The sequence below is a fragment of the Labeo rohita genome, chromosome 19 (genome assembly GCF_022985175.1).
Source record: "Labeo rohita strain BAU-BD-2019 chromosome 19, IGBB_LRoh.1.0, whole genome shotgun sequence".
Taxonomy (NCBI): domain Eukaryota; kingdom Metazoa; phylum Chordata; class Actinopteri; order Cypriniformes; family Cyprinidae; genus Labeo; species Labeo rohita.
The window spans coordinates 13032464-13056754 of NC_066887.1; the positions used below are offsets into that span (position 1 = coordinate 13032464).

At 33.8% G+C, this 24291-nt stretch overlaps 1 protein-coding gene across 1 annotated transcript in view; it reads left to right on the forward strand.

The window, feature by feature from the left end:
• Positions 1 to 4685: 4685 nt before the first annotated feature.
• poc1bl (POC1 centriolar protein homolog B (Chlamydomonas), like) overlaps positions 4686 to 24291 on the forward strand; it is a 33712-nt gene continuing 14106 nt past the window's right edge. Inside the window, exons 1-5 of the mRNA XM_051137184.1 lie at positions 4686 to 4973; positions 13503 to 13888; positions 18816 to 18985; positions 23346 to 23535; positions 23647 to 23832. Of these exons, the coding sequence (XP_050993141.1) occupies positions 13506 to 13888; positions 18816 to 18985; positions 23346 to 23535; positions 23647 to 23832 (929 nt within the window). The 5' untranslated portion in view covers positions 4686 to 4973; positions 13503 to 13505. The remainder of the gene's footprint in view (positions 4974 to 13502; positions 13889 to 18815; positions 18986 to 23345; positions 23536 to 23646; positions 23833 to 24291) is intronic.

Here is a 24291-nt window from a genome sequence, read left to right on the forward strand (position 1 = left end):
AAAAATTGTTCTAGTTTCCCAGTAAAATTATAGTAATATTAAAAATATATTCTCTTTACAGACAGATCTCAGTTCTTACACTGCAAATAAAATAAAATAAAATAAAATAAATAAAAATTGCTCTACTAGTTTTCCAGTAAAAATATAGTAATAGTAAAAATGTATTCTCTTTATACACAGCGGTCAATAAATAAATAAATAAATAAATGCATATAAATAAATGAATAAATAATTAAAATTTTCTACAAGTTTTTCAGTAAAAATATCTTAAGATCCTCAAAAGAAAAAAAATGCTCTTTGTACATTCTGTGAGAAAATAAAATAAAATAAAATAAAACAATAAAATAAAATAAAAATTGTTCTACTAGTTTTTCAGTAAAAATATAGTAATAGTAAAAATATACTCTCTTTACACACAGCTCTCAATTCTTGCACTGCAAAATAAAATAAAAAAATAAAATAAAATAAAATAAAAATTGTTCTAGTTTTCCAGTAAAATTATAGTAATATTAAAAATATATTCTCTTTACACACAGATCTCAGTTCTTACACTGCAAAATAAAATAAAATAAATAAAAATTGTTCTACTAGTTTTCCAGTAAAAATATAGTAATAGTAAAAATGTATTTTTTCTTATTATACACAGCAATAAATAAATAAATAAATAAATGCATATAAATAAATGAATATAAATAAATAAATAAATAAAATTTTCTACAAGTTTTTCAGTAAAAATATTTTAAGATCCTCAAAAGAAAAACAATGCTCTTTGTACATTCTGTGAGAAAATAAAATAAAATAAAACAATAAAATAAAATAAAAATTGTTCTACTAGTTTTTCAGTAAAAATATAGTAATAGTAAAAATATACTCTCTTTACACACAGCTCTCAATTCTTGCACTGCAAAAAAAAAAAATAAAATAAAATAAAATAAAATAAAATAAAAATTGTTCTAGTTTTCCAGTAAAATTACAGTAATATTAAAAATATATTCTCTTTACACACAGATCTCAGTTCTTACACTGCAAAATAATATAAATAAAAATTGTTCTAGTAGTTTTCCAGTAAAAATATAGTATTCTCTTTATACACAGCGGTTAATAAATAAATAAATAAATCCATATAAATAAATGAATATAAATAAATAAATAAAATTTTCTACAAGTTTTTCAGTAAAAATATCTTAAGATCCTCAAAAGAAAAAAATGCTCTTTGTACACTTTGTGGGAACTTTTAAAATAAAAATAAAATAAAAATTGTTCTGATAGTTTTCCAGTAAAAAATATATTCTCTTCACACACAGTTGTCAATAAATAAATAAAAAAAGAAAGAAAGAAAGAAAGAAACAAATAAATAAATTAAATTTCTACTAGTTTTCCACTAAAAATATCTTAAAAATGATCTTCGTACATTTTGTGAGAAATTTAAAATAAAATAAAAATTGTTCTAGTTTTCCAGTAAAATATAGTAACAGTAAAAATATATTCTCTTTATAAACTTTAAAAACTTTATATTTTGTATTTTGATTGAAAACAAGACAACATACTAATTAAAAAATGATTTACAGTCTAATATTATGAAAACATTGTATATGGTTGCTTAAATTAATTCTATATTTTCTATGAAAACCTTATTTTCAAATTTTCATTAGAAACTTTTACTGGAAAACGAGACAAAATTCTAATTAAGAAGATGATTTTTACAGTGTCATATTATGAAAAACAGTGTACGTGGTTTTTTAACCCTCTGGGGTCTGAAGGTGTTTTGGGGCCCTGAAGAAGTTTTGACATGCCCTGACATTTGTGCTTTTTTCAGTATCTTCAAAACATATCAATAAAACACAATGGTAAGATCTTGGCTATAAATTTAGTGTCTCATTGTCCATTTGAATTATGTAGCATATAAAACTATCCGAGACATAGTTCTTAGTTTGATAGCTGCCTTGGGACAGATGAGAATGAGCATAAATGTTTTAGACAAGAGTCATGCAGTGCATAGGCAGGGCAGCACAGCTCAGCTTTCTGTTCAACATGCAGCTCTACCGGCCAGCATGCAGTTCATGTTCCATCCTTGTCAATAATTACTTTTGATCTAGATATTGCAGTAACAGTAGCGATCAAGTGCAAAGAAAGACTGCCATGCAGACTGAGGTTATTTCAAGATGCTGTGTCATAGAAATGAATGACTAAATGAAATAACTGCCTACATGAGTCTGCGTTGGGCTTAAGCTAATCAATATATTGTATTTTCTATATTTACATTCATTGGTAATAACAATAGTAATAGGATTGGCGGCTTGTGTGCAGAGCTAGGAATGATTTACACCAGGGCCCAGATATACCTGTTTCACCTGTACAACAGAAAGGTAATAGAGAAGCACACTTAACCCTATTGTATCCAGACACAGGGGGTCGTTTACAGTCTAACCTTGGATATAAAAGTCTTGCCACGTTGCAGAATGGGAGGTTCTCTGAAAGTTGAGGGCGTTGTTGAGTCAACATCTGAAGGATTACAACACACTTACGCATATTCTGAGCATCTTGCAATAACAAAACCTTCAATGCCAAGATTACAATAGATTATAGTTATTTAGACTTTTTCAATAATAAAAACCTGCAGTATTCCTTTGGAAATCGCTGGTTTTATTTGTAAATTCTCTTCCTAAAATGGTCTTTTTTTGTATTCTTTACAGAGATTGACATTTAATTAGAGCATTTTTATCTCTGGTTTTGATGATGTCAAATAAATAAAAATATTACCTGGTATTTAGAGGACAATCAATCAAATGATCCAGTGTGATTTTTGCTGAATCCACATGATTTCTTTAACAGGACTAAAATGAGTTTTCGTGCCATTTTTAATTAGTTCTCTAACTAATGATCTCCTGTATGTTTTATAATAAAAATGTTTGTAATTTAGAAAAAATTCTAGTAATTTAGTTGATACTCAAAAAAAAACCTACAGTTAGACAAACAAAAAAAACTAACACAAACAAACAAATAAAAAATGGTTGCTTTTCAAAAAATAATAATAATAAAATAAAATAAAATAAAATAAAATAAAATAAAATAAAATAAAATAAAATAATAAAATTGCACAATTAGACAAACATTCAAAGAAACACTTAAGGGTTGATTTCCAAAAAAAAAGGTTGATTCTTAAAAATTATAATATATAATGGATATAAAGGATTCTCAAAAAATATAATGTTGTAAAATATAAGTTACATAATTTGACCAAACAAAAACAAAGAAGTAATTAATGTGTGATTCTCAAAAAAAGTAAATAAATAAATAATGATTGGTCAAACAAACAAACAAACAAACAATCAAATAATGTTTGATTTCCCTCAAAACTATCAAAAACAAACAAACAAACAAGTTATTGCATAAATAAACAAACAAACAAAATTAAATAAGTTAACAATGGGTGATTCTCAAAAAATCAATAAATAATTTAATTTACAAACAAATAATGTTTGATATCCCCCAAAATTGCATGACTGGGCAAACAAAAACAAACAAGCAAACAAACAAACAAACAAACAATGTTTGATTTCACTAGAATTGCATGATTGGACAAACAAACAAATAATAGTTTATTCTTTTAAAATCATGTGATTGGACTAGCAAAAACAAACAAACAAACAAACAAACAAATAACTGGTTGTACAAAGAAACAAAAAATAACAAACAAATAATGGTTGATTTCCCTCAAAATTGCATAGGACAAATAAAGTAATAAATAAATAAATAAATAATTGTTTATTCTTTTTTTTGCATGAGTGGACTAGCAAAAACAAACAAACGAACAAGTAATTGCATGACTGGACAAACAAACAAACAATTGACTTCCCCAGAATTGTATGACTGGATAAATTTGTGCGAATGGACAAACAAACAAACAAACCAATAATGGTTGATTCTAAAAAAAATAAAAATAAAATAAAAATAAAAAATAAAAAATTAATTGACAAAAACAAACAAACAAACAAACAAAATGTTTGATTTCTCCCAAAACTGCATGATTGGACAAACAAACAAATAATTAATGGTTTATTCTAAAAACTAAAAAAAAAAGCATGATTGGACAGGCAAAATAAACAAACAAACAAAAAAACAAGTAATTGCATGATTGGACAAACAAACAAACAAGCAAACAAACAAATAACTAACTAAATAAATAAATTGCATGATCGGTCAAGAAAACAACCAAACAATGTTTGATTTCCCCAGTATTGCATGACTGGACAAACAAACACATGAATAATAGTTTATTCTTTAAAAAAAAATCATGCGATTGGACAAGCACACACAAACAAACAAACAAACAAACAAATAATTGCATGATTGGACAAACAAACAAATAAATAATGGTTGATTCTTTAAGAATTAAATAAATAATTTAATTTACAAACAAACAAATAATGTTTGATTTCTCAGAAAACTGCATGATTGGACAAACGAACAAATAAACAATGGTTTATTCTAAAAAAACAAGCAAAAATAAACAAGTAATTGCATGATTGGACAAACAAACAAAAACAAACAAACAAATAAATGAATAGTTTTACTAGCCAAATCTTTTAAATCCATTGGAATCACAGTGTGAATATTAAATGACACAGAGGCTCTAGAGTGTGCAGCTGTAATGCACGCACATTGAACTCCCAGACTTCCCATAATGCTCCAGTCACGTGGCTCACTTTATGAAGCCAGACTGTCAAATCTGAAACTTCCTGGGGTTGCGATGCAGTACATGCAAGTCCATGACATTTTCTCCAGCCATGTAACTCGTCAAAGGATCGCGTGTTTGTAAAGAGTCAAGCTACTTAAAGCGATTAGCGTGGGCAGTTGTGCGGAGCAGAGCGGGGTTTGTTTTTTGAGGAGGATGTGTGTGTGCTGACAGCGGCACAAGAGCGGCAAACAGCAGCTCCTTATATCTCTGGAAGAGCACGGCATGAAGAGATCAGGTAAGATCAGCAGGTATTTAGTTACACGACTGTCGTGTGTGTGCGTGCGCGCGCGAGATATAAAGTTGTTTTGCATGTTAACGAGCCGTCAGTTAAACCACTGATACATTCGGTGACTGTTGCTTTGTTGGCTCGTTATCCATTCACTCTCGTCTTGTTTTTACTCAGAAAGTCACTGTTGAGCTTTGTATTTGGATTATACGTGTTTATATGTTATGTACAGTTCGTATGTTTTGAGTTAGCCTACTTGTATTAATAGTTTGATGATGTCATTTGCTTCTGCTGCATCTTTACGAAAAGATCAAGATCTCAGATTACAGTGACTGTATGTCTTCTTAAAAAAAAGTAGTGTGGTGGTACCATGTTATAGTGATAGTAATGCCGTCTTGAGTTGTCATGCTTTTGAATGATTACCATACCTATACACAGTAATTCAAGCTTCAAAAGAGTGACATTTCACTATCGTGGTACTATCATAATACCATCATGTTTTCATTTCTACCACTGTACTTCTTGGTACTTCGCTATGTTTTTGCACGTGTCTGATTATGTCCCAATGATGTTTAGAGAGAGTCAAAATCCAGCACTTACTTGGCACATCTGCATATTATTTTGGGATTTTCCACTATTAATCTTCTGCTTTAACATTTTCTCACAAAATGCACTTTCTTGTAATCCAGCTAAACCAGTTGAGCACCAGTTCAGCCAGGTTGGGTAGACAGCTGCTAAGACTAGAGAACTATCCTTGACTGATTTAAGTAGGCTTTTAAAAATCCTACATAATAGATTGTACATTTTTAAATATTATTTAAACATATGGATGACGTATGGATGTGAAACATGCATAGAAAATATTTACAGAATTTCTTAAAATAGAAGAAACTAAATAGAACTATGAATATAGATACATATTTGTATTTTCTGTTTTTCTCAAGTTTAATATATTTGAATCTATATGTTAAGTCGATATGTACGTATGTTATGGTTTGAGGACAAGTGGTTTTACTGAGAATGAGCGAACACGTCGAACAAAACAGAAAATGAAAGGAATTACGACGTGTTAAGAACAAGCTAGTGATTATCACACATTTATTTCAAAGTGGAAGGAGGCAAGTAAAGTTGCGGGGCATGTTTTGAAAAAAATCAGACAAATTAAAGGAAACAAGCTGCAAATGGAAAGCACTTGTCAGACAAGTAAATCTGGATGTTTCAGACATTCTGGGCTGGTACTAACTCACCTAAATTAAGTCATTAAACTCCTTTGGAAATGTTCAGTATGAGCAATTATTGCTTTCAGCAGGAACCGTAACACAGCTGTAGTCTAATACACAGATGTTCTGACTGCTGATCCACATGTAGCAGCAACATCCATCTTACTGTAAACAGCATTATGACACTGTTCTGACTAGACTCTCCCTGGATGACTGTACACACTGTTCTCATTTTCTCCTGCTTATTAACACAGCACAAAAATTACTATTCTGTCATCATTTACTCAGCTTCATGTTGTGACTTCCCTGTTTAGCAGTCTCTTTTTCACACAATGAAAGTTTTTAAATTCACTTTTACATGGTGTTTACATATAAATGTGTCCACCCTACAGTAATAATTATCCATTCGCTCTTTTTAATCCCAAAAAACCTAAACAGTCTCAATTATCAAGGCGTTTTGATTTTCGGAGCAATATGACATCATACTGCTCAGGCCCCGCCCACAACCGCTGAAGGACTGTCTTGTATTAACATATTTCCACCTCAGCCAGTTGTACGCTGTCCGCCATTTTCTCCACACTTGAGAAGCTGTAGCGACAATGTCTCGTGAGCAGTGCAGGTGTTTTGTAGTTGGATATAAAAGTGAACTTATGAGTCTTCGTTTTCTCCCGACATCAGAGCCACTGAGGACGCAGTGGAATTGATTTGTTTTTGATGGTAATGTGACAAAAAAAACATTAATGCTTAAATACACAAAAAAAAACGGAAGAGAGGGGTGGAGTCAGCAGTAGCTCATTATCATTTAAAGACACGCGTACCGAAACTGGTCGCTGTGAGCAGAGCTGTTTTTGATAAGATAAAAAGGGTGTTGTTTTACATGGCCACTGAGGAATTTTAACCAAAGTATGTTGGAGACATTTCATTAAGACCCTAAAGAATCATGCCAATGTGGAATGTGGAAGATAGGCATCTGATATCCCCTTTATGTACAAAGTATGAAATTCAAATCATTATTCACTGAAAATCTTGTTTTGATAGCTGTGGCCACCATTTACTTTCATTAGCTATGTTTCCATCACCCTGTTTTTATGCGCATTTTGAAGTATCGCATCAGAAATGAGTGATGGAAACGCCACATTTCGCCTAAAAATCCCTTAAAGTGGTCATCGGATGCTAAGTTCACTTTTTCATGTTGTTTGAACATTAATGTGTGTTGGGAGTGTATGTACAAATCTACCCTATAATGATAAAAATCCATGCGGTGTTTTTTAATTAATCTGTAAAAATAATATTCCCTTTTTCAAATCGAGCCGTTCTCAGAAGACTGTCATTGTGGCGTCACACCGACAGAGGCCGCTCCCACGATAGTTGATTGACATGAGCTCTTACCTTAGACCAGCAAAAGTGAACTTAGCATCCGATGACCCCTTTAAGTATACTATAGACTTTTCATTAAGACCCTTCACAAAAACGTTTTTACGCTGGCTTGAGGTGGTTTTTGCCTTTTTTGACCCTTTGGCGAAAAAGGGTTAATGCGAATATTGGGAGATGAAATCGCATTTGCTGAATAAATTCCTCAATACGCATCAAAAAAAGTCATGTGACTTTGCGCTATGGGACCGCAAAACCCGTCTAACCAGTGGTCCGATCTCATTGCACAGCATCTGAAATGTTGATATGGTCATTCTGAAATGCCTGAGCAAAGTCTGTCGTCAAAGTATTTCTGTATAATTGCCTGCTAGAACTGTCTTACACGACTGCGTTCTAAAACAGCAGGCATCCACCTCCGAAAGAAATGATTACATTTATTGTGTTTCGTCTGCCTGCTCTAAGGTGCAAGTAATTTATTATACATATAAAAAAGTTATTATATTCAGTGGCTTCTCTCCTTTTCTTAGTAATATACAGTGTCAGTTTATCAGGAAGTGATGATTTAGTTCTCTTTGACTTGCTGGATGGAAACAGTGCTTATTCGCAAATGTTTTATGCAATATTCCAATTTTTGCACATAAGCTAAATTCTCAACTTTGGATGGAAACCAGGCTATTAAAAGAATTTCTCTTTTTATATATCGTAGGAGAGTTAAAATGAGTTTTAAAAGACACACCACTGTCGTTTTCAAAGGCTTTGTGCACAAAGCCAGTTTTTGAACCTTATAATTTACAGGTGATAATGCCACAAAAGTAATACTCAAGCTTCTCAACCCTGAAGTTCCTCAGCTTTCCCACATCCATCCAACCTATCAGGTTTAATACGGAAGTTTTTATGGGTGCCCAGTCAAAGGTTGCTTTCAAAGAGCTCGCCAATTTGTAAGCCCAGAAAGCTTTTGTCCCTTGGCTTGTGACCAGTCTTTTGGAAAGGGGCAGCTACATCTTCCAAAGATTTAAACAGCAGGAGAAAACATTCTAAATTTAATTTAAATTTAATTTAATTTAAATTTTATTTTAAAATTAAAGCTCTTTTCATAGTTTTGAAATGATGAAAAAATAAATTGAGGAAGCAGTCTTTAATATATAAACATTAATACACTACCAGTCAAAAGTTTTGAACAATAAGATTTTTTTATGTTTTTTTAAAGAAGTCTCTTCTGGTCACCAAGCCTGTATTTATTTAAACCAAAGTACAGCAAAAACAGTAAAATGTAGACGTATTTTTTATATTTAAATTAACTTTTCTATTTGAATATTTTTTAAAATGTAATTTATTCCTGTGATTTCAAAGCTGAACTTTTAGCGTCATTACTCCAGTCACGTGAATACATAATAGAAATCATTCTAATATTCTGATTTGCTGCAAAAACATTTAATAATAATAATAATAATAATAATAATATGCATCAAAAAGCTTTTTTAATATAATAGTAATAATAATAATAATAATAATTATTATTATTATTATTATTATTATTATTATTATTTTAAAAAAGCTGAGTATATATTTTTTTCAGGTTTTTGATGAATAGAAAGTTCAAAAGAACAGCATTTGTTCTAACATTATACATGTCTTTATCATAACTTCTGATCAATTTAAAGCATCTTTGCAAAATAAATGTATTACTTTCTATTCCCTCTTAATCTTTGGATCTTTCTATTCATCAAAGAATCCTAAAAAATGATGATGTTAATAATAATAATAATAATAATAATAGTAATAATAGTAATAATAGTAATAATAACAATAATAAAAATAATAAAAATAATAAAAATAATAATAAATGTTTCTTGAACAGCAAATCAACAAATTAGAATATTTTCTGAAGGATCATGTGACACTGAAGACTGGAGTAATGATGCTGAAAATGTAGTTTGATCACAGGAATAAACTGCATTTTAAAATATATTCAAATAGAAATCAGTTATTTCAAATAGTAAAAATACTGTACAATTTTTCTGTTGTGTAATGCAGGCTTGGTAAGCAGAGGAGACTTCTTTAAAACATTAAAAATCTTACTATTCAAAAACTTTTGACTGGTAGTGTAATTCTAAATAAAAAATTAATCTTATTTAAAATAAGTACACTTCTGTGTGCGTTGAAATACTTTTTGAGGCCACTTTAGTGTTTGTAAGAGTCAAAAATACAGAAAAATAGTTTTATATATAATTTCACTTATAATGATGCATAGAATTAATAGACTGAATAATCAACAGTTAAATTGTTATATTTCTGACAAAGGTTTGGAACTTTTTTTCTGAGTAGGTATTTCATACAAGGCATATGGTTTCAACATAAGGTGAACTGTTAAACCTATACGTGCGTTACTATTTTTAAAGAGCAGTGAAAGCATTTTAAAACAAGCCAGTAGATATATTAATAGCATCTGTTTGGATCTCAGAATGTTCTGAGTTTGTTTTCATAGATCTCTTCTCCTCTTTTTGCTTGCTCTCAATGTTCTTGCCCGTGTTCTGTACAGTTCAGTCATCCACTGTCATACTGCCAGACATATTAACCACAGACTTGCAAATATTTGAAGTGCATTGATGGTCCAATTAGATTATTTAGTGTACGGTTTTGTTGCATGTATATGTGTGCGTAAGCGACATTCATCATTCAATGGGGTTAAAAGGTTGAGGTGTTGTGATTGAGGAATGGGATTACTGTCTCAGACTGTCTGTCTGTCACGACCACTGTTCAGCTAAATCCCTGCCTGCTGAAATATTAATGCAGCTCAATTATGTGATTACTCCGTTACCCTCAGCTGATGATGGATTGTCTGTATTCAACCCCTCAAATGCAGCTTCAGTGATTGGAGGTGGCCGTAAGCATGAGACTTCAGCAAATAAAAAATAGAAAGGGCGCATCTGAATAATTCTGCCAATATTTTTGTTGTTGCTGTTCGTTTTAATGAGTATGAAATCATTGCTGCTTCACTCATCACTTTTCTCATTTTGGAGTTGTGTTTGTGATTGTTATTAGGCGTTTACTGAATAATATCCAGTACTGCATTATATACTGTATTAAGTGAACTGAACTGAGCTGGGTGTTGACACCACTGAATCAACAAACGGACTGTTTACAGTGGTCCTCCTGCATTTATCAACACTATTTTCCTGTTTAACACTGTAAAGCTGCTTTGACACATCTATATTGTATAAAGCGCTATATAAATAAAGGTGTCTTGACTTGATATACTGTATCCATTTCGACTGCTTTGTAGATCATTTCAGTCTTGGGTGTGCTAGGAAGATTAATGTTTGAAAATCTTAGAAATAAAGCCTAACCTAACTGTAAAGACAAATTCATTTGTTCACTATAAGTTGCATTAAATAAAGCAACTTACATTTTCAGCATCATTACTCCAGTCTTCAGTGTCACATGATGATTTGTTGGTCAAGAAATATTTCCTATTATGATCAATGTTGAAAACGCTGCTTAATGCTTTTCTGGAAATTGTTATACATTTTAATCTCACTTGATAAATTTAATGCAGGAGCCACAAGACTCCTGCAGAGTTTAGATCCAACCCTAATTAAACACACCTGAACCAGCTAATCAAGGTCTTACTGGGCATACTAGAAATTTCCAGGCAGGTGTGTTGAGGCAAGTTGGAGCTAAACTTTGCAGGACGCCGGCCCTCCAGGATCAAGTTTGGTGACCTCTGATTTAATGCGTCCTTGCTGAATAAAAGTCATTTCTTTAAAAGAAAAAAGGAAATCTGCGCCTGAGATACAGAAAGGTAAACTACATAATTAATTTGGCAGAAGAGCGAGAGCGAAATCATTTCCAAATACTATTTGGAACAGAAACACTTTTTTTTCCTTGTGAAATACTAATAACGGATTATGCTGTCTTTCAAGAATTTACTTCTTTAAAAGGAGAAGTCCACTTTCATGCCATTGTCATCCAAGATGTTAATGTCTTTCTTTCTTCAATCGTAAAGAAAATATGTTTTTTGAGGAAAGCATTTCAGCATTTTTCTTCATATAATGGACTGGTATGGTGCCCCGAGTTTGAACTTCCAAAAAACAGTTTAATTGCAGCTTCAAACGATCGCAAATGTGGTTGTAAATGATCCCAGCCGAGAAAGAAGGGTCTTATCTAGTGTAACGATTAGTTATTTTCGTAAAAATAATACAATTTGAATACTTTTTAATGTCAAACACTCGTCTTGTCTCACTCTGCCTAAACTGTTTTTGTTCCGGTTCATTACAGTTAGAGTATGCTGAAAAACTAGCATCTCATGTTCTCCCTCAATTTCAAAATCATCCTGTTTCGCCTTTTTACCTTTTTTGTTAAGGGTGTTTGATCTTCTTTGCATGTTTACTTTGCAAAGACTGGGTCAGTACTTCTGCAGCGATGTAGGATGATTTTGAAATGATTTTTGAAGTTGAGGGAGAAAATACGATTGGAGTTTTTCCACATACCCTAACTGTCTTGAGCCAAAATACACAGAGTTCAATGAGAGCAAGGCAAGATGAAAATAACCAATCGTTTCGCTAGATAAGACCCTTCTTCCTTGGCTGGGATCTACAACTGCATTTGGGATCATTTGAAGCCACATTTTGGAAGTTCAAAATCGGGGCACCATATCAGTCCATTATATGAAGAAAAATGCTGAAATGTTTTCCTCAAAAAACAATTTCTTTACAACTGAAAAAGAAAGACATGAACATCTTGGATGACAAGGGGGGTGAGTACATTATATGTTTTGGAAGTGGACTTCTCCTTTAAAGTGATAGTTTACACAGAAACATTTGTTGACATTTGTTCACCTTAGCATATTACAGGTTAGAGATCCAGTGAGTCAATGAATTGAAAAACTATGTAAATATAATGTGTGAACTACGTTTTCTGGAGTGATTTTTGTGAGAAAAACTGCAAAACTGCCTTTCTGGACCTTGAATGTGGTAGTTGTGTTGCTGTCTATGCAGGGGCAGAAAGCTCTTGGGTTTCATAAAAATATCTTAATTTTTGTTCTGAAGATGAACGAAGGTCTTACAGGTTTGGAACCACATAACGATGAGTAATTAATGACAGAATTTTCATTTTTGGTTGAACTATCACTTTAATAAAGCCAATAAATAAGCTTTAGTGACCCAGGAAGTTCTGCAAGGAATTGGCCCATTGCATAATCTGAACTGGTGGTATTATTTAGTTAAAGGAGAGGTTCACTTCCAGAACAAAAATGTACTGATAATTTACTCAACCCCTTGTCATCTAAGATGTTAATGTCTTTATTTCTTCAGTCGTAAAGACATGTTTTTTGAGTAAAACTTTTCAAGATTTCTCTCCATATAGTGGACTTCTGTGGTGACCAATTTAAATGCAGCTTCAAATGGCTCTAAACGATCCCAGCCGAAGAAGAAGGGTCTTATCTAGTGAAACGATCTGCCATTTTCTAAAAGAAATTACAATTTATATACTTTTTAACCTCAAATGCTTTGTTGGAGGAGAAAATGAGATGGGAGTTTTTCAACATACCTTAACTGTATTGACCCGGAATGCACAGAGTTCACGCAGAGCTAGACAAGACAAGCATTTGAGTTTAAAAAGTATATAAATTGTCAATTTTAAAAAAAAAAATAACCGATCATTTAGCTAGTTAAGACCCTTCTTTCTCTGTGTTTAGAGCCCTTTGAAGTTCAAACTCACGGCCACCATAGAAGTCCGCTATATGGAGAGATATCCAGTAATGTTTTCCTCAAATTCTTTACAATTCTTTACGACTGAAGAAAGAAAGACAAGAACATATTGGATGACAAGGGATTTTTTTTTTTTTTATTGACAATGCTGTCTGTAGATCAGTCTGGCCTGTGTGTCAGTTTGTCACTAATCTGCACTTCTCTTTCTTCTCTCATCTGTTATTGGTGCTGGCTGCCAGGTCATGAAGATCCGCTGGTCGAAGAAGGTGGCTCTCCTTGCCAAGGTCTGCTTCCTCTTTTCTCTGCTGTGGCTCTTCTACCTTCTTATAGTGCGTTCGTCCCCCTCGTCTCTTCCTGATAAAGATGGTCGACAGGACATCCTGATCCATGACCTTCCGTTCATTAAGGAGGTGGAGGAGGACTCCGAAAGCCTCCTGCGGCCCGTTTACGAGAAGCAACCGCCAGACTCCAGCGCTCCTGGAGAATATGGCCGAGCCACTCGATTGACCCTCAGCCCTGAGGAGAAGAAAGAGGAGGAGGCCAGCATTGAGCGCTATGCCATCAACATCTTCATCAGTGACAAGATATCCCTCCATCGGCATATTCAAGACAACAGGATGCATGAGTATGTCACACCTTACCTCACACTGATGAGCTCATTACACACCCTGCCATCTAGCAACGCCTTAACCACATAGTAACATACTAAAAACATTGTAGTAACTATATTTTAAAGCCCTGGCAATCACCTAGCAGGGATGGTCCAGAACATGAACCACCTAGCAGTGATTTAGTACAATCCAGAACATCCTAACAACCACACAGCAACATGCTTCATTGTAACTGTATATTAAAACCATGGTAACCACCTAGCAATGCCATAGGGACCACCTAGAAGACCTTAGACACTGTAACTGTACTGCATTCCTGGAAACCACTTTGCCTTAGCAACCATCCAGAACATCCCAGAAACTGCATAGCAATATGCTAAAAACATTCTGAATGACATAGTAACTGTAAAGAAAAGTACAACCATCCTGAACACCCTAGCAAGCGCACAACAACATGCATTTTAGTGACTGTATAGAAAAGCCCTGGGAACCACCTAACAAAGCCGTAGCAACTATCCTGAACACCCTAGCAACCACACAGCAACTTGCATCTTATTGACTGTATAGAAAAGCCCTGGCAACCACCTAACAAAACCGTTGCAACTATCCTGAACGCCCTAGCAACCACACAGCAACATGCACCTTAGTAACGCTATAAAAAAAAACCTGACAACCAAATAACAACACCTTAGCAACCATTCTGAACACCCTAGCAACTGCACAACAACCTGCATCCTAGTGACTGTATAGAAAAGCCCTGACAACCAGCTAACAAAGCCATAGCAACAATCCTGAATGCTCTAGCAACCACACAGCAACATGGTAACGCTATAGAAAAGCCCTGACAACCACCTAGCAACACCTTAGCAACCATCCTGAACACCCTAGCAACCGCATAGCAACATGCACCTTAATAACGCTATAGAAAAGCCCTGACAACCAAATAGCAACACCTTAGCAACCATCTTGAACACCCTAGCAACCGCATAGCAAAATGCACCTCAGTAACGCTATAGAAAAGCCCTGACAACCACCTAGCAACACCTTAGCAGCCTTCCTAAACACCCTAGCAACCGCATAGCAACATGCACCTTAGTAACATTATAGAAAAGCCCTGACAACCAAACTAGCAACACCTTAGCAACCATCCTGAACACCCTAGCAACTGCACACCATCATGCACCCTCGTGACTGGATAGAAAAGCTCTGACAACCACCAAACAAAGTCGTAGCAACTATCCTGAAAACCCTAGCAATCACACAGCAACATACACATTAGTAATGATATAGAAAGGCCCTGACAACCACCAAACAAAGCCATAGCAACTATCCTGAACACCCTAGCAACCGCATGGCAACATACACCTTAGTAACGCTATAGAAAAACCCTGACGACCACCTACTGTAGCATTGCTTTAGCAACCATCCAGAGCCCCCTAGCAAAAATAGCTGTATAACAACATTCAGAACACCTTAATAACTGTATAGCAACCATCTTGCAATGCCATAGCAACCACCCAGAATACCCTAGCAACCGCACAGCAACATGTGTCTGTATAGCAAAGCCTTAGGAACCAAGAACAATAACTCACATTTACTTGAGCAAATCCTCTGTTCTTATTATTGCAATGATGTTTATAGAAGCAAATAAATGTAAATGATTACAAATAAGCATGAAAAATAAATAGGAAAGGTTTCACTTTGTGAAGAATTGAAACGATGCTCTGAATAGTGTTTCCCTCAGGTGCTTTCTACATTTCAGTCCACCTCACCTGTTTACGAATGTTGTCTGAAATGAACTCATTGCCTGCAGCCAGACAACATGATTAAAAAAGCAACAACAATAGAAAACAGAGCTGGGAGAGTTTCTCCGAACAGCGGCGCTTTTGTATGAGAATAATTGTTTCATGGCTCTTGTCACACAATAACGAGTAGGGTTCAAGCTGCTGCTCTGAAAAGAGAAAGTGTCCCCTTGGAAGACAAGAAGTGAGACAAATTGGATGCGTTTTTTCCCCCCGCAGTTTTTCAACTGCGCTCCGGTTGCCACATCACAGGCTCTTCTGGAGATCACACATGGCAGTAGCACATTTCTTGGCATCAGCAGGGATTTTTATCTGTTGATGTGAAGTTCTTTTGCTTGCTTTCTGAAATAACTTTCAGGCAAGTTAGTTCTTGTCAAAGACTTAAGCATTACTGCCAGAAATGTTATGCTGAGGATTTTTTTGTAGGGATAATTATTGAACATTTGCTCATATGTAGTTGTTGTCAGTGAATGTAGAGTCTCTAAATATTTGTGGTGAGTTTAAAGAGAGTTCAAGAACCTTCTCAAGAACATAATGACTCACTTTATTCAGGATTCCTGTTAAATCTGTTTTTCAACACTGCATCTTTGTCCTGTCTCCCGTAAATGAAAAGTAACAACGCTACCAACATAACTGTATTTTTCAGTAAAATCAGTGTAGTTCAGCGGTTTTTAAACAAGTGTAGCTTTTCTAGTAAATCAAGCTGCTTTGTCCAAAATTTAGCGGTGTAGCGAGACTAAATGGTACGTTGTTGTTGTTTTGTCAAAATGCATTGCAGAGACAGCCTTAAAACTGAGCGAATCAATAATAGAACATGCTGAGTGGTCCGATTCATTTTAGTGAATATATTTGTTTAAATATTTTATTAATGATTTAATGATTTATGTGAGTCACTGGGTCTTCTTTTTGGTAGCAGAATATTTTGTTAAATTTTCATTAAAATTATTTTTTTAAATAATTTCTGTACCTTTTTTTTTTTTTATAATTGGTTGTATGTTGGTAAAATAGCTTTATTATAGTATAAATCATAAGTTTGTTTTGCTCTTAAGTACGGAAGCCTGTTTCTGCCACTGAATAAAAAATAAAAAATGGTAATTGTTACTTTTTTAATTTACAATTCTGACTTTTTTACATCTTGCAATTCTGACTTTTTTCTCTGAATTGTAATATAAACTTGCAGTTGCAAGATATATATAGTCAGAATTGCGAGATATAAACTCCCAATTGTGACTCTTTTTTTCTCAGAATTAAGTTTATATCTCACAGTTGTGACTCTTTTTTTTTTTTTTTTTTTTTTTCTCAAATTTTTTTCCTCTGAATTGTGAGTTTATATCGCACAATTTTGACTTTTGTCTCAGAATTGCAAGTTTATATCTCGCAATTGTGACTTTTTTTTTCTGAATTGAGTTTATATTACACAATTTTGACTTTTTTTTTTCTCAGAATTGCAAGTTAATATCGCTATTGTGACTTTTTTCCTCAGAATTGCAGTTGCAACCTTTTCTCAGAATTTTCTCAGAGTTTATATCGTGCAATTTTGACTTTTTTCTTAGAATAAAGTTTATGTCGCAGTTGTGACTTTTTTCTTAAATTGGACTTTTTTCTCAGAATTGCGAGTTTATGTCTTGCAGTTGTGAATTTTCTCAATATTGTGAGTTTATATCTCACAATTAAGACTTTTTCTCATAATTGCGAGCTATATCTTGCAATTGACTTTTTTTTTCTCAGAATTGCGAGTTAAGCTAGAATTGTGAGATATAAACTTGCAATTCTGAGGACATATCAGTCTTTTTTTCCTTCAAAGTTGGACTACATAACTTGCAGTTGCAAGTTTATGTCTCACAATTCAGATTTTTTTCCTCAGAATTGCAACTTTATTTCTCAATTACAGCTATATTCTGAAGTGTGAGTTTAAAAAAAAAAGTCACAATTTCCTTTTTTCATTTTATATTCAGTGGCAGAAACAGGCTTCCATATTTAATTTATTTGCATTTATTTGATTAAAAAAAAGGGGTAAAACCAGTAATTTTGTGAAATATTGTCATTTAAAGTAACTTTCTGTCTTAAAATATTTTATAGTATATTTTAACGTTTATTTGAAGAATAATTTGTTATTGTAAACTGAATTTTAGCAGCAATCACTCCAGTCTTCAGTGTCATGTGATCCTTCAGAAAAGATTCTAATATGTTGACTTGGTGCTAAAGAAGTTTTTCCAACATTTTCGTGGAAAATGCGAAACCTTTTTTCAAAATTTGTTGTTTAATATGAAGATCAAAAGAACAGTGTTTAGTTGAAATAGTAATATTAAGTAACATCATAAGCAATTTTATTGTCATATTTGATCAATTATATGCGTCCTTGCTGAATAAAAGTATCAGTGTCTTTCAATTTTGAATGGTAGTGTACATTAAATGATAATTACCTGCAATTTCAAATCCTTAGAGGGTCTAAAGCTGTTTCTCAGAATGCTGTAAAGACGTCACTGACATGTCTGTTCATCTCCCACCTCTTTTACAACTCAAACAATTTTTGTTTACAGAGAATCTGTCTATGAACCAGAAATGGTCCCTTACAAGTTTTGGATTTGAGGAATAAAGGCCAAAGAAAAGAGGACACAGCTGTTTTGTTTTATAAATTGAATGTGACTTTTATCAATAGGCTCCATTGCATGTGTATTTTTGAGTCAGATTCTTTCTTCACACCATAATGATTAAGAATTGTCATGTGAAACATTATAAGCAGTCATTTAGAATACTGTAGGTTGAGCATATGGTGTCAGGTTCACATTTTCGGGTTTCTCTATGTTTTAGATGTTCACATTTGCACATTGTCATGTAAAACCTAATTCACACCACACAGACAAAACATCAACAAACAAGTTGGCCATTGGATTTGGATTTTTATTAAAATAACTGCCATGTTCAGACTATTCCAACAAACATTAACAAATACTAATTGTACACGATGAGTCAAATGAAAACAAATCCCAACCAACATGTTTGTTGGTGTTTGCCTGTGTGGTGTGAATTGGCCTTGTAGTGTGCAACTGTCAAGAAACTCTTGTTTAAACCACATGTTTTGAATACATGCCATTTGCTTAACCATCTGCTTAGGTCTTTCCCTTGTTTTCAATGCCAGATGCAAAGCTAAGAAGTACAACATCCGTCATCTGCCTACAACATCGGTGGTAATAGCATTTTACAATGAGGCGTGGTCCACTTTACTCAGAACCATCCATAGTGTGCTGGAGACGACACCAGCCGTCCTACTGAAGGAAGTCATACTTGTGGATGACTTCAGCGACAGAGGTGAGAGGACACTTTCTAGCAGTTTTCGTGTTCGTAAATGTATAAAACCACACTGTAAAACCCAATAGTTTACCTTACTTAGTTACAATTAGTTATCTTTACTTAGTTACTATACTTACTAGGTTTTATTAAGTTACAGCTACTTTCAAGGCAAATAAAACAATTTACTTACTTGCTTTGAGTGATGTTTACTTAAAATATCCAAGTATCCACAAAGAAACCAATGACATTAATAAACCAGTGAGAGGCAGCAGTGCACTAATATGTTGCTAATGTGCAACATAACAACAGAAGAAGAAGAAAAAGTTTTTGAGATGGGGCAATTTTTAGTAGACTTTTCACTCACATCTTTCTTTCACTACTTGAATTCACTCATTTCCCAAAGTCATCTTGAATGTTGAATTTTCAATACAACTGAAATATTAGAGAGAACATCACATTTTTTTTTTTTTTTTAATACTCACCATTATAGTGAATAGTGTTACTTTTGGTTGGGCACTTGGAACTTTGTTTATGTTACTATAGTGTTCTTTCTATTGTTGCATCAATGCAACATAAAATCAGAGTTCTTTGATTTCAAAGAAAGTAAAGTAATAAATAGGTTGCTTTTTGAAGATGACCTATATTCTAATTAAATCATTAGGTTGCATACTTTTCATGTTGATTAATGATCTTTTACGATTTTACTGTTTTTCTATTTTTTATGAACACTACAAGAAGCTTGTATCTGTGTTGATACAATCTTTTAATATTTGGGGTAAAGTGCGTGAGTCACACACAGACTTCAACATTCAGCGTGTGAATCACAACAATGGTAACAACTCAATTTTATTTATTTTTATTAACTGTATCAATAACCATTTTATGAGCTTTTTGTTTGTTTGTTTTTTGTTGTGGTACTACTGACACAAGACAGCAAATGAAATTGACAAATACAAACAACAACAGTAAAGCAAAGCAATTGCATAATTTATTCATGTCGCAATGCACTCTGGGAGTCAGTGAGTACCTATTAGAGGAATGGAGTAATTACATAAATTAAAAGCATTAAGTAAATTCAACTTAAAATGGTTGTTAAAATGACTCTTATATTTAAGTAATGATTACTTCAAGTTTTCCAGTAAACGTTACTTAAATATTTTAGGGCAACCAGTTTCCTTAAGTTTTTTAAGTAAATTCAACTTAACCGGGTTTAGAGTGCACCAGACTCATTTAAAGAGGATCCTGATTGGTCAGCATTGACACAACTCCTATTATGCCATTTGAAAGGTTTCTAGTATTGTTTTAGGAGTCTGCTAAAACAGGTTTACGTGTATGCAAGGTCAAAAAACATTTTAGTTTTCTCCAAAAATAGATTTAATTTTACCTCATTTCTAAATGATTCCTAAACGACTCGTGCGAAGCAGTTTTAAGAATCAGTTTCTCTAAACTCCTCCTTTCCATGAGTCCTCACTGCTGTGATTGGTTGGATGGCACAGTCCTTTATGATTGGTTTACTGCGCACAGCGCGTGTCGGAAAACGAAACGCCCATTGCCGTAACTGCCTGAAAGCCCTGGAGACTTGTCAATACACAGAAAAGATGGCATCGATTTTACCTTACCAATTCGAGCCGGAGTTTGACGATGAAACGGCTGAAGTGGCTGATTGACAAGTTAGCACAGACTACCGTGGAAAGTGCTCGTAATTTGCTTAGGTAAACGAACCAGGCATACCACTGCGCTGTAAACTTTGTATAGTGTATTTTCCAAACGCGGAAAACCAAAAGTTCAACTCATTTGAACTTTGAGCGTGGTGTATACGCCTTGCATGCCAGTGGTGTGCTCCGCTGTGCGTACGCTTTGGTCGAGGCAGAAACAAGCTGTCCTGCATGGCGCAAGCAATTGAAATGAATGGGTTTCATAGCGCAGCGCTTTCTGCATTCGGTGTGAAAGCCACTTTGTGCCCATCCTTTATCATTACTCCAACTAATGAGACAGACATTCAAGCTGTATCAATCACAAATTTTTAGACTACAGTGGGCCCACAGCTGAACAACAGAAGTGTGATTTAGCCGGTTAGCAAGACATGTGCAGGGTTGTTACACAACATAACATACGCAACTACATATTTTGAATGATTGCTAGAAAATACAATCTTTGTAGATTCATCTTTTGGTAGTGAATATAAAACAAATTTACTCTTACAGCGTAGGATACAGCGTCTTCTCGACATGACGTAAGCCACATGAAAATTTTACTGTTTGTGGTTGGGCAGGTTGTTCACAACATAGAACGTGGACGGACATTGTGCAAATATGTTACTTCGTGACGTATAGCTGTAACAGAAAAAGATTTGAATTTCTGACAACTCGTTCAGGCGATTGTGAGCCGACTGTTAATAGAGCCGACTGTTGATAGACAGTAACTTTATTTATCATGTTGGCTTCACAACTTTGTGGACAGTTTATGTTCAGATACAGCTACAATACACACTGCATGAAAGGTCATATTTGAAAAGGCATAACAGGAGCACTTTCACATCCAAATATTTTTTTGGAAGCAAGATATTGAGTCTATTAGGTGCTACACTGATGATTTAATATTAATAAATAACAAAACTATATTACTTTTATATAATGTTGATTTAAATTTGAAAAGATTAACAATTTTAACAATTCGTCTGGCTTAGAATTACAAGGTTTTATCTGTATTCTGAACACTTTTGAGATATTGAGTTTTTGCGTTTCATAGACTTCTGTAGATGGAACCATTTTTGTTTTCTAATAAAAGGCCAAAAGTGTACACAGCTTACAAAAGAAACATCACATAATATAAATAAGTTGTTACCAAATAAGAATGTAAATAACTCAATTTCGACAAAAATGTCAGATAGAACCTTATAATTCTAAGACGATGAATAAAAAATTTAAATGACTAATTTTGTAAGATGGACCCAGAAAAATGTAGTACGTTTAAAGAATTTTTTTTTTAGAGTTTTACATGTAGACATGTTTGTAAGTGTTTGTAAGTGTTTGTTTTTTTTATGTAAATATTTATTTTATTTAAATATAACCAAATACAAACTTGTCAGTATTTGCATTGCAAAATGCTCACACGTTTGCCCGTGTTTGCATATTTTATGCTTTCTCCACAAAGCTCTGAATAGTAAGTTAGATATACACTGCCCTCCAAAAGTTTGGAAATGCCCTAGAAAAGTGGGGTTTTGGACAATATTGCCATGAATCCTTTTTAATTTGTGATAATTTTGCACTGATAAGGGACAACCCAAACTACGAAAACATTTTTTTATTACATAAACAGTTTATACATAGAAAAAACGTAAATTTTCGATTCATCAAAATTCCACCATTAGCAGCTGTTACAGCTCTGCATAATCTGGGCCTAAATTCATTGTATTCTTAACTTCTTAACTTAATTGGCAATCAATTGTTGAAGCTATTAAGGTGTGCTGACCCAAAAACCTTTTAAAAACCTGGGCCAAGTTTAAACCAGTAAGCAGGCATCTCAGCTGGGGGGCATGTCTGACTTTGACATGTATATATTGGCATTACTATGTAATCAAAATGAAAATTATTATTGCTGGTCATCAATGATAATGTCAAGGAACCAAAAAATGATAAGGATTTATGCTGATATCGTCCAATACCACACTTTGCCAGGGGTGTTTCCAAACTTTTAGAGGGCAGTGTAGATATTATTCCATATCGGATTTTGTTGAAATAATAAAACGCATTCTAGATGTCTCTAATAAACAGTGTTTGCTGGTTACATGTAATGGTGCTATGTAATTGAATTAAAAAAATTAATGCAATTAAATTAGTTACTTATATAAATGTTAACAATTACAAAGTGGGTTACATGAGAACATCCGAGTACTTCTTGTATTAATATTTACTATTTCTTGTTAAAATTTTAAATCCGTATTTAACCTCAGAACACTCTCAAAGTAATAAGAGGGGCTAAATTCTGATTTTGTGGTGGCTGTGGTTTAAAATAAATTTTTATAATTTTAATTCAAGTGATGAAGGATTGTGAAAGTCTGACAGTAATCAGTGTTGAGTATTACTGTAAGGTGCCTGCTTTAAATGTTTGAAAATAATGAAATGTTGAAAACATTTAGAGAAGTAATCACAAAGTAATCAGATGTAATCAGTTACATTGCTTTAGTAAAGTAATTGATATAGTTACACTACTTATTACATAGGGTAAAACAGGGTAACTTGTAATTTGTAACCTGTTATATTTCCATAGTTACCTTCTCCAATAACACTGCTAGTGAATCAGTTGTTTTCCTGTGATCTTGCCATTATCTGTTGGATTCTGATAAAAAGGTTTTGATTTTCTTTTGCATGAATTACAGCCTATCTGAAGTCACAGCTGGCTCAGTACATCAGTAACCTGGACCGCGTTCGTCTCATTCGCACCAAAAAAAGAGAAGGTCTGGTGCGGGCTCGGCTCATTGGCGCCACCTATGCTACAGGACACGTGCTCACCTTCCTTGACTGCCACTGTGAGTGTGTGCCTGGCTGGATCGAGCCACTGCTGGAAAGGTGTGACACTTTTTTTCAATTAAATTCAATTGTAACACAGAAACACTCCTATAATCCACAGCAATAAAATTGTAAAGTGTGATGTTTAATTTAACTGTCTTTTTCCCTTAGAATTGCTGAGAATGAGAGCACCATCATATGTCCAGTGATTGATACTATTGACTGGAACACATTTGAGTTCTACATGCAGACGGATGAGCCGATGGTGGGCGGCTTTGACTGGAGACTGACATTCCAGTGGCATGCCGTTCCTGAAATCGATCGCAAGATACGCAAATCCAGAATTGACCCTATTAGGTTCGTTTCTCTTTAACTTCTCTTTAACCAGGCTCAAAAATTAAAGTTCAAGAGAGAGCATTTTTCTTATTTTGCACGGCCCCAGCCTAAGGTTTTAAACATTTATTTAAATATGATGGCCATACAAAAAATAGGGTTGTCCATGGTTTCAGAATTTGTTGTGGGTGTATAGGATTGCCTGGATGAGTGAGATTTCCCGGGCTGAAATTTTGTCCCAGTCTGGTCCTGTTCTACATGGTGGTTGTTTAGCCTTGATACATTCATTAGCTAACTAACTTTAAAAGGAAGTTAATTTATATTAATGTGTCAGTATGATGTGAGGTTACCAGGTAGTTACCAGTGTGACACCAAAACGGGTAGTAGTAATGGGTACTTTTTACTTAAGTACATGTTTGAGCCCATACTTCTTTAATTTAACTTAAGTAAAAAAAAGTGTAGTCAGTACTTCTGCTTTTACCA